The sequence below is a fragment of the Peromyscus leucopus genome, chromosome 7 (assembly GCF_004664715.2).
Source record: "Peromyscus leucopus breed LL Stock chromosome 7, UCI_PerLeu_2.1, whole genome shotgun sequence".
NCBI classification, from domain to species: Eukaryota; Metazoa; Chordata; class Mammalia; order Rodentia; family Cricetidae; genus Peromyscus; species Peromyscus leucopus.
In genome coordinates, this window is record NC_051069.1 from 96,211,200 (window position 1) to 96,225,682 (window position 14,483).

The 14,483-nt window shown below is 53.1% G+C and overlaps 1 protein-coding gene across 1 annotated transcript in view; it reads left to right on the forward strand.

The window, feature by feature from the left end:
* Cacna2d2 (calcium voltage-gated channel auxiliary subunit alpha2delta 2) overlaps positions 1-14,483 on the forward strand; it is a 133,091-nt gene that overhangs the window by 15,354 nt on the left and 103,254 nt on the right. Inside the window, 1 exon segment of the mRNA XM_028895281.2 lies at positions 11,371-11,452. Within this exon segment, the coding sequence (XP_028751114.1) occupies positions 11,371-11,452 (82 nt within the window).

The window sequence follows — 14,483 nt, forward strand, 5'->3', positions numbered from 1 at the left end:
AAGTTCTCAGGGACCGGCCTGCATTGCTCACCAGCGTCTCTCCTTGTGCCCACAGTAGGTGCTCACTATCCACCTGGATGGGTGGGTGGGTGGGTGGATGGATGGATAGATGGATGGGTGGGTGGGTGGATGGATGGATGGGTGGATAGGTGGGTGGCTGACTGGGTGGCTGGGTGGGTGGGTGGGTGAGTGGGTGGATGGATGGATAGGTGGATGGATGGATGGATGGATGGATGGATGGATGGATGGATGGATGGATGGGTGGGTGGGTGGGTGGATGGGTGGGTGGGTGGGTGGGTGGATGGATGGATGGGTGGATAGATGGATGGATTGATGGGTGGATGGCGAATGAAGAATAAAAGTGCTAGTGTGGAGTTTGCAGAAGGTTGGAGATACCTGAAGATGATTTTGCCAGAATTGAGTCCCGCTGGTTCACCTTCTTGCCTGTCCTTGAGTCAACCCTGAGGGACAGTATGCCTGGTCACTCCTTTCGGATACCAGAGGAGGAGGGACCCATAGGAAGCCCCTTCCTCTTTGCAGCTGTGAAGCCTCATGGTTCTCAGAGGGAGACTCCCACTGAGCTTCTAAGTCACCTGCTGGCCGGCAGGTTGTGTGCTCTTGCTGGTGGCTTGGCTTACTTGCAGAAGTCAGTCACTATAAGGAAGCAAATCGTGAGGAAGTGGGTCTTCTGCTCCTACCTGGCTCAGGCTCCTGGTGTGGGATTTGGAGGGCAAGCTCTACCCTATGGAGACGGCACGCCATAGCCCCACACTTCTGCTGGATGTGAGGAATGGTTTCTCCATTCCACCCAGCTTTGGTGTGGCTTAAGGAGGCAATAGAGTCTCTTCTGCGGGGGTGGAAATGGTAATCAAGGAAGGATGGCCTTTACCTGCCCCCTTTCCCTAATTTTGGCTAATGAAATCCACCTTGAAGGGAGAGAGGCCTGTGGTCTCAGGGCTAGGCCAGGCCTCGGAGGCCAGACTTTACCAGGTTCAAATTCAGGTTGTACAAACTGGCTGTACAGTCATGGGCAAGTGACCCCACCTCTCCAAGCCTCAGGGTCCATGCCTGTGAAGTGAGCATGAATTGATTTGCACCTGGCTGTTAATCTGTGTAGCACCCACAAAGTATACCTAGCACACAGTGGGTGCTTTACACCCCTAGTTCCTGTGTGTTCGGGTGTTTGCTGAGGGTGAAGCCTCCCTCCCAGCCCCCTGCTGCAGCTTTTCTCACACTGCAGAGGGAGGAAGTCAGACCAGGTACCTGTTCGGGAAAAATCTGTCCCCAGATCTTCCCTGAAGACTTCTTTGCCGGGCTCTAAGCTATGCTCCACAAAAAGGATGATTATAGACCCAGGCTACAGTTTCAATTTAAGGTGAGACTTGTTAAAATACGGTGAGAACTGTGTGTGTGTGTGTGTGTGTGTGTGTGTGTGTGTGTGTGTGTGTGTGAAATCCAGGAAGGCTTTCTGTCAGAGGTGACTGGGCCAGATGGAGGAGGGTCAAAGCCTGAGACCAGAGCGTCCCTGATAGGTTGGCCTCTGAAGTCTTGGCCTGTTTCTCCCCAGTGTCTGAAGGTCTTCAGGGGGCCAAGGAACTAATGAGGGACAAAGAATCTTCAGGGGGGGTCTCTGTCCTCCTCAAGACATGAACCACTTTGAGGACAAACAGAGGACAGCTATTTGTAGCTCAGTGAGGAATTGACTCATCCTGGGGGAGGGGAAGGACATGCAGGAGGGGAGGTGGGGACTGGTGATTCACAGAATCTGGCCAGGATGGTTGGTGAAATGTGGATGGGGTCTGTCCTGACACCCCCTCGGAGGCTTTAGCTACTGGTTGGGGCAGGGATGGGAGGATGTCACACATGTGCTGTCCCTGACTTATTTGGTGACTTCTACAGGTGTCTCTGACCTGCTCTTACCTTCTGAGACCAGCTAGGCTACTCACTCCATCACAGCACCTGGCTAGGCACACAGGATGGTCGGTAGCCATAGGGGACCTCCTAAGAGCCCATATGAGGGACCTTAGCTTACCAGTTTGTGAAATGGGTCTGGGTGGGGCCTGACTATAGGGAATGCACCAGAAGAAGGGGCATGCAGTGCCTGGTGCAGGGGACTGAGGGCCTAGGAAGCCTCTGACAGATAACCTACCTCCTGTAACTATGGCTGAAGACCCTTGCCCTGCCCTGAGGCCTCAGGAACTTCATAAGCAGGTCTTGCTCACTGTTGAGTCCCAGCTTGGGATTGAGAACGTCACAGACAGTGACACCTGGGTGCTGGCACTCGTGTGCCTCAGCTATCGGGAAGTTGTTGGTGTTTTCCAGGACCTCGGGAAAGGATTCCAGACCCTACCCTGTGCACTGAGCTCTAAATCACACACACCAGGGCTTTCTCAGCATAGTGCAGGGAAGCTAAAGTACGGTGCTGAACAAGACGCTGCGGCTCTGCACAGGAGTTAGCTGGAAAATAAACGGTCCCCTGCCAGGGCTGTTGAAAACCGCTCGTGTGGCCCAAACTTGTCAGATGGGAAACTGAGGCACAGACAGCGGAGTTTGTGTGCTTGCATGAAGCCTGTACACTTTGGCTCAGGGCACCAGAACCCAAGTGGACATGAGAAAGCACCATGGGTCAAAGGGTAGGTCAAGGCACTGGGTGGCCTTCACGGGGAGGGGGGGGGCAGGGTGACAGGGTGGAGGACAGTCCTTCCTCATCTGGGCTATTCCTCTGCACTTTCTTCTTGCTTCCTGGAAGAAGTGTCTGTGCCAGCACGCCACCCTTCTGAGACAGCCATGAATTATGCAGGGAAGCCACAGGCTTGGGCAGGCCCATCATAAATGAGCCTTAATAATTTATACAGAGAGGAGCCAAGGGAAGGGAGGGCCTCCCGGGCTAGTTCTGGGGCAGCCTTCATTTGTGAGTGCCTAGAGCTGGCCACTCAGAGACTGGAGCAGCATTCCTGGGAGGTCAGCTGGTCTCTGGGGAAGTATATTTGCTCAGTCAAGGGCCTGTTCCTCCAGGCCAGAGATCTGGAACGTCTACCCTCCGGCTCACAGCCCAAGGCAGAGCATTTACAGAGGAGGAAATGGCTAGTTAAAACAGTGACCCTCCAGGAGGAATGGAGACCAGTTGCTGCTAGGGGAGAGATTGCATTTTAAAATGGAGTTAGGGTGGGCTTCACTGGGCTGGTGGTGTGTATGCAGAGGCCTGGAGAAGGGGAGAGGACTGTGAGCCACTGGAGAGAGACTCTTCTAGGCTGAGGAAATGGTGTGTTCCACGACTTGTGCTGTGAGCTCAAGGCTGTATTCAGCCACGTTGAGCAAGGCCACTGAAGGATGCGGCTACTGGTGGGCTTTGGCTTTCCTCTGGGGCCCACAACGAAGCTTGTTGTAGACAGGGGGGACACTATTCCAAAAGGATACCCCAGCTAGGTGTGATCCAGAAACTGGGGAGATGAGATGCCAAGGCAAAAGCTAGCAACCAGTGAGCTGGCTGCTGCTGGTCCAGGGGAGATGATGACCGCCCTGGCCAGACTGGGGGTGGGGGTTGGGAGTGGGGCAGAAAGGTGATTAGTGGGGGTGGGCGGGGCATGCAGTGAAGGTGGAGCCAGAAGGATTTTCACAAGTTAGATATGGGTGTGAGAGAAAAACCTGTTCCTAGTCACCCCAAGAACTATGGCCTAAATAGAGGGGTAACCAGCAGCAGAGGTAAGAGGCTGGAAGAGGGGAGTGGCCCTAGAGGGAAGGACAGACTCTTAACTTCATACCCATTCGGAGACCTGCTAGACACCCAAGTGGCCATGTTACATCAGCAGCTGGACGTTCAAGACTGGTGTCCTCAGGAGAGATATCAGCCATCCTGATTGGCTTTCATGAGCCTTGCAACCTCAGGGACTTCACTCAGTTGCTCTCTGCCTCAGTTTCCCCTGCTGAGGATTGGAGATAGTGGTCCGGCTGCTGAAGAGGTTAATTTAGATAATGCAGTGTAGTCCCTGGGAGACCCTAGGCAGGAAGGACTTCAGTCCATACCTCTTGAGACATGAATCCTCGAGTGGTCTGGGGGAACTTGGGGCACCCCTGTTTGATTAGGAAAACTAAGATTTGTATGTGGCATATAGAGAATGGCCTGGTACATGGGACAGGTTGGAAGAAAGATGGCCTCAAGGTCTCTACCCACCAAGGCCATTCTCTGGCCTGCCCTGTCAGGGCCAGGACCCTCATCAGTGCTGACAACTCTCCCACACCATGTTTTCCTCCTTCTCCCTGATCCATCTGCTTTCTCCAGCCCCTCTCCCGCTAGTGCCACGGTTACTGAGTGGAATTTGCTCCCCTGGATGCCAGAGCAGTCTGCTTTAAGGGTTTCTCGGTCTAAGTAGGATACTCCATCGAGACCTGAAGGAGGAAGTCATACCTGTGAAGCAAAAGCTGAGGAAACAGAAATGAGACTCAGACCTTCACCACTGTCCCTAACTGAAGCCTTCCCCCTTCACAGTCCTCCTCCCTGCTTACGTACCAGCTTCCTCGCCATTGCTGGTGAGATAGGGTGTGTGGTATTTGCTCTGTGACCCTGGATCTCCTCCATGTCTCTCTGGGCCAAGTGGGTCACCTGGACTCTCCTGGCTCCGAGTGACAAGACTCCCTGGCTCCCGCTCTTGTTCCTTTGTTCCTCCCCCAACCCCCAGCAGGCTGTTAGGAGTAAATATTGGGTGGACCCAGTGCCCTAATTAAAGCCAAAAGACCATTAGTGTGCGGAGGGGTGGGGGCAGGGCCAGGGTACGAGTTTGCTGCCTCCCAGCCAAGCACCAATTAGAAGGAAAAGTTCTTTCTCAGCAAAGAAAAGGAAGGGACAGCCCCATAATTAATAACCTCATTAAGGAGCAGTATTTGGGCAGGGTCCCAAGACACACGTAGATGAGTAGACGAGCGGTGGATTTGTACTAATTCAAGCATCAGTGGTACTAGCCTCTGCCAACTTCCCAGGGTCTGTGAGTCCCTAGTGACAAATGGGCTGCATGGGGTAGAGGAGGAGCTCTAGGAAGCTTCGAGTTTCTCACTCTGAAGGTCCCCTTGAGTCACACATAGGTGGATGATGTCTAGTCCCCTTTGAGTCCTGTACCTCCGTTTATCTGCTTGTGAATTTGGAGGGGGATGTGTAAGATGAGAGACCTTACACCTCCAGGAATCAGCCCAGCATGCACAGTCCCACCTTGCTCTGGCCTTGTTCCCACCACGTCATGACACACACGCTGTGTGAAGCCTGGGCTGTATCTCTGGTTTTACCATCTTTGATGGCCTGGCCCACCTGGCCTCTGGAGAATGAGTCACTTTGACCAGACTGTTGCCCTCTGCCAGCTTTGGCATCCATGATCAAATTGGGGTGGGGTCCCCCCCAGTGCTGAACTTTGAGAAATGTTGGGGCCCAGCAGAAGGAGGGATTCAGTGGACCCAGCAGTCAGTCCCTTCTCTTTCCCAAGGCTTTCAGAAATAGGACACTGAGAGAGTGTAGCCATCCTGGGGGCCCATCAGAGGGAGACTGGGTGGTGGGAAAATAGCCCTACAGCCAGAAAGACCGGTGTTTACATGAGAGATAGCTGTCCTTGTTAGCCTTCCTTATATGAGGCAAACTTCCACTTGCCTCCTCTTTGGGCCTGGGAGGTGGACAGGAGAGTCAGCTTAATCTTCATTTTCCAGATGGGAAAACCCGAGAGCACACATCTGGCTTAAGAGTTTGGAATAGCAAGGGCTGGACCTAGGCATTCAGGTATGACAGATCGTCCACACACATGGTCAGAAGGGATGCCCTAGGGAGGTAGCCCTGCGGGTGCCACGATTCTTGAGGATAGCCCTGCACTTTCTGCCACCTGTAGTAGGTTGGAGCTTAGGGGAGGGGAGGATGCTCACAGCTGCTCTTAGAGAGCTTTGAATGCCGTTGGGGGGAAGGGCACCTCTCCTGGCCATCATGGAGTAGTGGACTGTGAATACCACCAGCTTATCTCCCCCAGGCCAGAACAGCCTGCCTGGGGCTCTTGAGGAATCTTTGGTCTGTCTTTCCGTCTCCTACTCCCCCTCCTGTCCAGTCTTGCTTTCTCTCCGAAGCCTGTGAAGGAGATGAGGTGGAGGTGGCAGGCCAATTGAAATATAATCAGAATAATTGAATAGCACTTTATTTGAAATTGTTGCCTCCCCCAAAGCTGGGAGAATAATTGGCCAGCCTGTCACGAGAGAGGCAAGAAACCGGGGGCCCTTACCAGCGCCAAGCTTGGTTCGCCGTGCCCGTGGCAGCCAGAAGCTTCAGCTGTGCCTGCTCCCCCACACCCTGGCCTGCTCCAGCTGAGCCCCGTCCTCACACCTGCCTTCCTCCTCCTCTCACTGTCCCACCCCCAGGGTGCACCCCTTGCCTTCACAAAGGATGGCTGCTCTGCTGAGCTCAAGTCCCTGCCGGGCAGGATGCCGGGCAGGGGCAGCAGGGTTTTGATGGCAAAACTTGCCTCCGAGAGTGTGGTAAGAAAGGCCCGCAGAGGCAGGACTCCGGGGTCTCAATCCCTCGCTCCCGGCAGGCTTTGGCCTCTTCTGGGCGTGTGTCTACTCCTGTGCAAGCCCCTCCCTCCTTTCTGGTCCCTCTGCAGGGTCCAGGCTGCCCACGCCATCCATGCCCTCTGAGGGTGAACCTGCAGGATCACCTGTCTCTGGTTTTTTGATTTGTTTAATTATAGATGAGTTTTCTGCATAATTTATTCCAAAAGCCCGGATTATACTGTACAATTAAATCACATTCTGATCAACAACTTCACGTATAAAATTAACAGCCAACAACAGTTTAATCTATGCTGCTGCATCTGCACACGGGCTCTTTCTCTTTTCCCCTGTCCCTTTCCTGCCCCCTCTCCTCCTCCCTGTCCTCGGGGTGAGCATTTGCAGCCAGCCTGTAGGCTGGATGGCCCCACCTGAGGTTGGACCTAGAGCCTCCCAGCCCCCTAGAGGGCTGCTGGATGGTTCTGTCCACTAAAGGGCTTCTCAGCACTGGCTCTTCCCCTCATGGTTGATTTTGCTCTCTTGCCTGATAGTGACACTCCCCCCACACTCCTCTTGGTTCTAAAGACTGAGGCCTGAGACCCCACAGCTCCTGGAGGCAGTTTCTTTCCTGCTAGGCCAACTCCATATGCTGCCACACACTCTCCCATGCCCTCAGTAGGTCCTTAGATCTGGAGGATAACGGCCATATTGTAGGACTGTCTAGCCCTTAGGGGACTGGCCAGTATGATTGCTGCTTATCACTTGTCCCTGTGGGTATGTTCTAGACTGGCCTTGAACTTTCGATCATCCCACTTCCACCTCCTGAGTTCTGCAGCTGCAAACATGCACCACCACTCCTGATTGACGGGCGCTAGGCAAGCACTCTACCGACTGAGTTATATTCCCCAGGCCCCCTACTCCACTATTCAGACAATTATTACTATCCTCGTTGACAGGTGGGAAAGTTGAGGTTCCAAGGGGACAGAACTCTCCAAGACTCCACAGCTGGCAGTCTCTCCTGAGGCTTCTCATGAGCTGCTTTGTCCTGGAAGGAGGGGCTGATGGACCTAATGGAGCTGGCTTCTTTTTAAGTGTATGACTCTGTACCCGTCTCGCCAGGTGTCTTGGTTTTCTTATCTGTGAAGCAGGGCTTCAATGCCTTTACTTTCCCCGGTTCAGGCACACGGGAGGACAAGAGGCCGTCTCCACCCTCGCCCCACACCAGTCATGAAGAGCTGCAGCCCCCCCCGCCCCCCCGCCCGCACCTCCTCCTCTAGGCCTTCTCTCCCTTCACCCATCCTGCTAATTTGGCACTTAGAAGCACTTAGAGATACCAGTGTCATTTCAGCCAAGAGGCTGGAAAATCCCCAGGATCTGAGGAGATAGCAGCTAGACCTCTTTGTTGGAGTATGACTTGCAGACAACACTGTCTGGCCAGGGGCATTGGCATGGACTCGTGGGTCCAAGCCCACAGGAACACAGGCAGGATTTGATCCATTCACCTTTGAGTGAGTGAGACTATGGATTCCGGTGCATCTCTCCCCAGGCCCCCATGCCTTTCTGTGGGATTAAGCTCGGCTCTGCCTCTGTCAGCGTTGAACTTGGCTTGGTATGTGGTTTTTCTAGCCTCAAGGCAGGAATGCTGTAGGCATCCTCACTTCATCAGCTCCTCAGTACTGTCTATCGGCCCCCCTCCCAGCTGGCACTGGCCACTGGCCAAACCCTAGAACCCACAAAGTCATATCTGTGTGACAATGAGATGGATTATCTGTCAAGTCCTTTTTAGCTCCAGGACACAGATATTGCCTTCCTAATTTGGTTTGGTTTAGGTGAAGAATCAGAGTAACTTGTTTTCCTTAGCATTGTACTGATAGGCTGCAAGCTGGGGGCCTACAGTTGGCCTCTGAGGCCCAGGAAACCAGACTATGCCAGACTAAGGACTAGGGCTGCTCCTAAACCCCAGAGGGAGGGAGAGACAGAGACAAAAAGCCAGAGAGGGAGTGTATCTGTATGTCTTTTCCCCCCTTGGCTTTTCAAGACACGGTTTCTCTGTATTGTTTTGGTATCTGTCCTGGATCTCGCTCTGTAGACCAGGCTGGCCTCGAACTCACAGAGATCTGCCTGCCTCTGCCTCCCGAGTGCTGGGACTAAAGGTGTGCGCCACCACCGCCGCCCAGCCAGTATATGTATGTCTTATGGAAGAATTTGAATTTGTCCAAAGATTTGGTTCTTCTAAAAATGATTTTAGTGTTGAAACAGCCTTTTTACATGAAATGATGGTGATTATATTAATAATGTGTTTTCTGAGCAAAGTGAAAACTTGGCATCCATGCCTGTTTTTCTAATTAATTGTCTTTTACTTATCTGTGAGATTCCAGAAGCAAGGGTCCATACGCATACTAGTGAAGAGTCCATACCTAGGTGGAATCATTGGTGGATTGGTAAATATTGTCAGCTATTAACAATTGATAGCTTCTGGGGGAGGAAGAATTGGTTTTCTTTAAAGGTATGATCCCAGGCAGTTTGACCACACTGTAGGCATGCCCTCCACCCATGAGTATATGGGCAGCACATATGGGACTTGGTGGTTATTTAAAAATAAATAAATAAAGGAAAATAAAAGAGGAGCCAGGCATGGTGGCACACGACTTTAACTCCAATACCCAGGAAGTAGAAGTAAGTGAGTCAGGGCCAGCCTGGTCTACAAAAAGGGTTGGCTAGAGCTACATAGTAAGACCCTATCTATAAACAAACAAATAAATAAATAGAAGTCATGAAGTTGGGAGGAAAGGATAGATCTGGGAGGAGGTGGAGGGGATAGATGTGACCAGAATATGTTGTATGAAACTGTGAAAGAATTTTAAAATGCTTATCAGTTTGCTGCTGGGTCTGATGGTGGCGCTGATGGTTTCTAACATCTGCCCATTTCTGTGGTGTAAGTGTTCCCACTGTGGCTGATGTGCTGAGTTGGAGAGAGAGGCACATGTCAGTTCTTGTGATTCTAGCAAACTTCTGCAAATAGTCCTGTGTCCACCTTTTCCTGGATAAGTGACCTCAGATAGGTCACTAAATCCTCTTTTTAAACCCTTGACCTCCCCATCTGTGACTTGGGGATTTTGTTTGTCTCTGAAGATCGAAGCCAGAGAGCACGTGGCATGCTGGTACTGTACTTAGTACTTAGTGGGTGCCCTTCTGTATATTCACCCAGGAAGGATTGTGATTGGTATCTTGTCCCCTAAACCAGTGACTGGCTGAGGTCAGGTTTAGGGTCAGGGCAGAGATAATGGATGTCTTTGAAGATCAGGCCCTCAACTCTGCCCATTCTATCCAGATACAGGACTGTGTAAGACTCTATCCATTATTAGCCCCCAAGGCTCTGTAGTCACAGGAACACAAAAGAGCCACCTGCTACATTGTCCATGTGGCATCAGGACCAGAGCATCAGAGCTGGTGGACAGGGGTCAAGCAGAGAGCATCACCTTTCCCTCTGCAGGCTGGCATCTGAGGCTTACAGCCTGGCCTCTATGCAAACCCGAGGCGAGGCTGTCCTCTATGGTGGGGGACAGAGTTGGGAGAGTCAGGCTGCGGCTCAGCCCACAACAAGCTGAAGCTAATACCTCTTTCTTTTGATGTTGATTTTTTTTTTCCATCATGGTCCTGACATTCAGCTTGGCAAATTGCAATTAGTGATCTGCCCGCCTCCTGCTCTGAGTTCCCATGCCAACCGACCCGGGCACACACAATGGCATGAGCCCAACCTCCCAGCACAGGCCTGAGAAGGAATGTGGGACAAGGAGCCAGAAGAGAGTCCTGGCCCTAAGTGACTCTAGGGGATGTTGTTGGCCCTGAGAAGGGTGTTGGGGACAGTTACAACTTTCCTGACATCTCCCTACTCCATTGTGCTCTATGAACCCATGGCTTCTTTACGTCTCTGTGGTGGGTCCCTTGTGGGTCCTCTTGGAAGAGCCTTGTCTACGGTGTGCTAAATGGATGTAGGGCTGAGAATACAGGATCATATGGATACCTGTTCATCTTGTCCACTCACACTGGTTCCTCTACAGCATCCTTGGCTCACCTATTCTTATGTTTTCTTGTACCATTCCAAAAGATGGCCCCAAATTATCTCCACATTCCAGAAGAGGAAGCTGGGAGAGACAGAGATGGTTTTTAATGATATATGGTAGTACCAGCATATAAGCAGCCTGTTTAAGCTTGCAGTTCAGGGGCTTGCCAGACCCCCAGAAAGGAACTGGGTGATCTGTACAGGAGCCCTGCTTGGGCTCATGGTAGACACCCAGCCTTGGGTCTCTGATGAGCATCTCCTACCTCCTTCTCAGCTAGGAAGGCAAGGGCCATCTGAGTTGGAAGCTGTCTGTGTCTCCTGCTCAGATGAGGCCCAGGGAAGTGGGTACCTCCACCTGCCCCTGTTTACATGATGGGTTGGAGGTGACAGCAGTGTCCCCTCCCTTTCCTCAAACTTCATCTGGCTTTCTCATGTCTCCATTCTCCCTGGTGTCCGGAAGTCCCCAAGTTCAGAACAGCTACATCAAGGACTGGTCTTTCTGGTGAACAATAGTCTCCCTACAGGCTCCTTCCAAACTGCCGAATTCCCTCGGCGCATCCACAATGCCCGCTCCTCTCCTCCCTGGCTGCCAGGCAGCGTGAGGAAACCCCTAGGCCACCAGGCCAGAGATCAAAGGGAAAAATCACAGGCTCACTCCGACTTCTTGTGTCTGCTCCTTCTCTGGTGAAAATTGAGTGGAGTGAGTAGCTGCCCTGGTTCCCCTGGGCGACCGGGAATGGGTTGTTGCAGCTGCAGCTCCGGCAGGCCTCTCCTGACATCTCTTTCTCCTCTGGATGCAGGATGCAGTACTGGGCCCGCCGCCTGGAGCAGGAGATTGATGGCGTGATGCGGATTTTTGGAGGCGTGCAGCAGCTCCGAGAGGTAAGCTGGTGTGCTTGCTTCCCTGCAGGGACCTTCCTCCCAGCAGGGATGAGGAAATGAGGGAGAAATGAGGGGATGAGGAGGAGGTGACATTGCTGAAGTCCTGGCATAGTGAACGATTACTAGATCTCAAGCAGCGGCTCCGCGGGGTCTCAGTCTGACCTTCCCCAGGTACCGGGGAGTGGTGGCCCATTCTGATGAGCCTTGTGCCTGGAAGGGTGTTGGGACTCTTCAGGTTTCAAGGCTGGTGAACTCTGTATTTGAGGCAGTGCCTTGGGTGGGAGCCCAGCCCCTTGAGGGGTCATAGCTACAGGGTATGCAGAGGCCCAGAAGTCTCATCAGTAACTAAATAGGATGGCCAAGCCAAGCAAGACCCCGAGAAGAGGGTGGGAGGCCGCTCTTCCAGGCACTGTAGTCTGGATGAAGTGGCAAGCCGATGTTAAGTGTCGGAATGAGGGATCAAGGTGCGGGAGGGGTGATTGATTAGGCGCCAGCGACCACATTCATCCTGGGAGATTATGTTAATGTTTGAAATAGTGATGTGAAGAGCCGGCCATCCGTCACCCCCAGAAGGCTGCAAAATGTGCTGCTGTCAGGCTACAGGCTTGAACTCTTTATGTGGAGTGCGGAGGCTGGGGAGCCCAGCTCTTACAGTAATGGGTGTGCGGCTCTAATAGTAGGGTATCTCTTCGCTGGGGTCTGTCCAGGGAGGGCCTGGCCAGAATCAAGCAGAGGAATAATGGGACTCTCCTTCCCATAGATGGCCTGGGAACAGCAGAGAAGACAGTTACTACTGGGGGTTGAGTCTAGGTCTAGGGTTCAGTAATTAGTGTTTCTGCCATCCCCCTTGGCCAGTGCCAGGGTCAGGAGATGTCACTACTGGAGTAGGCAGGCACTGTAGGAATCGTCCTCAGCCCTTTTTCAGGCTTAGCTAACTCAGAGTGAGTATATTTACATTGCTTATGGCTGTAGGACCCCTGGCATAAATGATGCTAAACAGAGGTGGCTAATTAGTGGGGACGTGGTGAGGAGGGGCATCCAGGTCTGAGGGGCTGCGCTCCTAGCTTCTCAGCGTTCTTCCTGAGATCGCCCAGGCCTCTGCACCTCCCTTTGCTGGGGCTGGGCTTGAACTGCAGTACCCCCCATCCTACTCTTCCTGTGAACTCTCAATGACTCAGCTGCACTTGGGAGCTGCCAGAGCTCCCAGAGAAAGCACTGTAGGAAAAGCTGTTCCGGAACAGGAGTCAATTTCGGCTCAGGAATAGCATTCCGCACTAACCAGGCTATAAGTGGGCACTACCAAGTGCAACTGTGTAGGCTAATGGAGGAATGGTAGGTCCCTGGAATTTGTAGCGCATGCTTTTCCAAGTTTCCTATGGGGCCTTAGTACATCTGTGTATACCTAATGCCAGTTAAGAGCCCTCCAGGATTCCATATTTATGAGCAACTCAGAACATTTGTCTATGAAAAAATAATGTACACTACATGCATGAGATGTGGATCTGTCTGGACCAGCGAGCTTCCTGGATGGTGAGAACCAGACATGCAATCTGACAGCAAACCTATCATATGTACCTTGGGGAGACCTGGATCCCTCTGATCGCCCTTCTTCATTGGGGGGTTTGCCTGGAAGATGAGGTAGTGAGGTGGCAATGGACAGCCAGTTAGACACCCCCATCCAGAAATCCTTAGAATTTTCTTCGCTGGTAATTTTCTCTCCTAGGACAATTTTCTCTCCCTTTGGATGGAGTGTGGGTAATTCCAGGCCCTTTTACCCGTGACTTTACCAGCCGGGCAGTGAACGAGCTACCACAGCTGGCTTGCGGCAGAGCTGGGGCTCCTGACTGCTCCAACCCACCTCTGGGTTTTTCTCCTCTTGGGCACACAGAGGATGCCTGCGGCTGGGGGAACCTGGGCAGGGCTGTGTTCGGTGTGGCAATCGGGCAGAGTGCTGAACCAGCATCCCTTACTCTTGGCGACCCCTCCGCTGCCCACGGCTGCCAGCTCTCGGTGGCTCTGCCCTGCTCCAGTTTTTCTCACCTGCTTCCTCAGCCTCTTCCCGCTGACAGCTCTGGGACTGCTTCTTGGCACAGAATACTTGGCCAAGATGTGTCCATGGGGGAGGGGACGGGTGGACAGCGGAAGAGAGCACCCCTGTGGGAGCTGGCATGATCTAGCCCGTGGGCTCCCCACCTGCTCCACGGTTCACATCTGACCCCGACCCTTTCCCCTCCTCCAATGCAAGGGCTGGGGTGCCCTGCTTGTGTCTGGTTCTGACCCGTCAGGAGGATGGTTGGTGCAGAGCCGTGACCCAGCTCCCGACGCCATCACTGATCCTCTCACTGGTGCTGACGTCCTAGGCCCGCACTGGGGCTGCCCCTCCTCAGGCTTCTGAGCCAATCCTGAGCTCCCCAGACCCCGGCCACTGGGGTGATGGGAGCCGTCCATGGCTCCACTCCTTGCCTGCCCCACTCTTAGAGGCTGCTCCACCCCCAGTAGCTTGGAGCCTCAAGGGCTGGCAGCTGCAAGAGAGCAGAAAACTGCAGACAGCGGCATTTGGGAGAGTTTTCCTTGCCTTGGCATTTTCCTCCTCCCGACCTTATCACAACCCCATGGGGGTATGGCTGGGGGCAGACTGTGGCCCATTTATAGGTTAGATACCGTGCCACACCATAGGGTAAGGAGGCTGCCTGTGAGGACCCTGCCACAGTCCCTCATCCAACCCGAGGCCAGCACCTAGTCTGCTGCTAACCTCCCATCCCTTCTTCCTTAATTTAGCCAGACACCCCTAAGCTACACTTTCTTGGGCACTAGAGTCCCACCCTAGCCTTTGCCAATCTTGCCTTGTACAGTCCGTGAAAGCATGGACCCTAAGCAGTCTGTCCCCTCTACGGCCCATGGGACTGAGAGAGGTCTCCCGAGCCCCTTCGCCACCCTCCCCCATCAGCACCATATTGTCCCCATCCTAGGGGGAGAGTAGAGAACATATGCTTGGGCTCCGAGCTCATTTGCATAATGAGGATATCAGGAT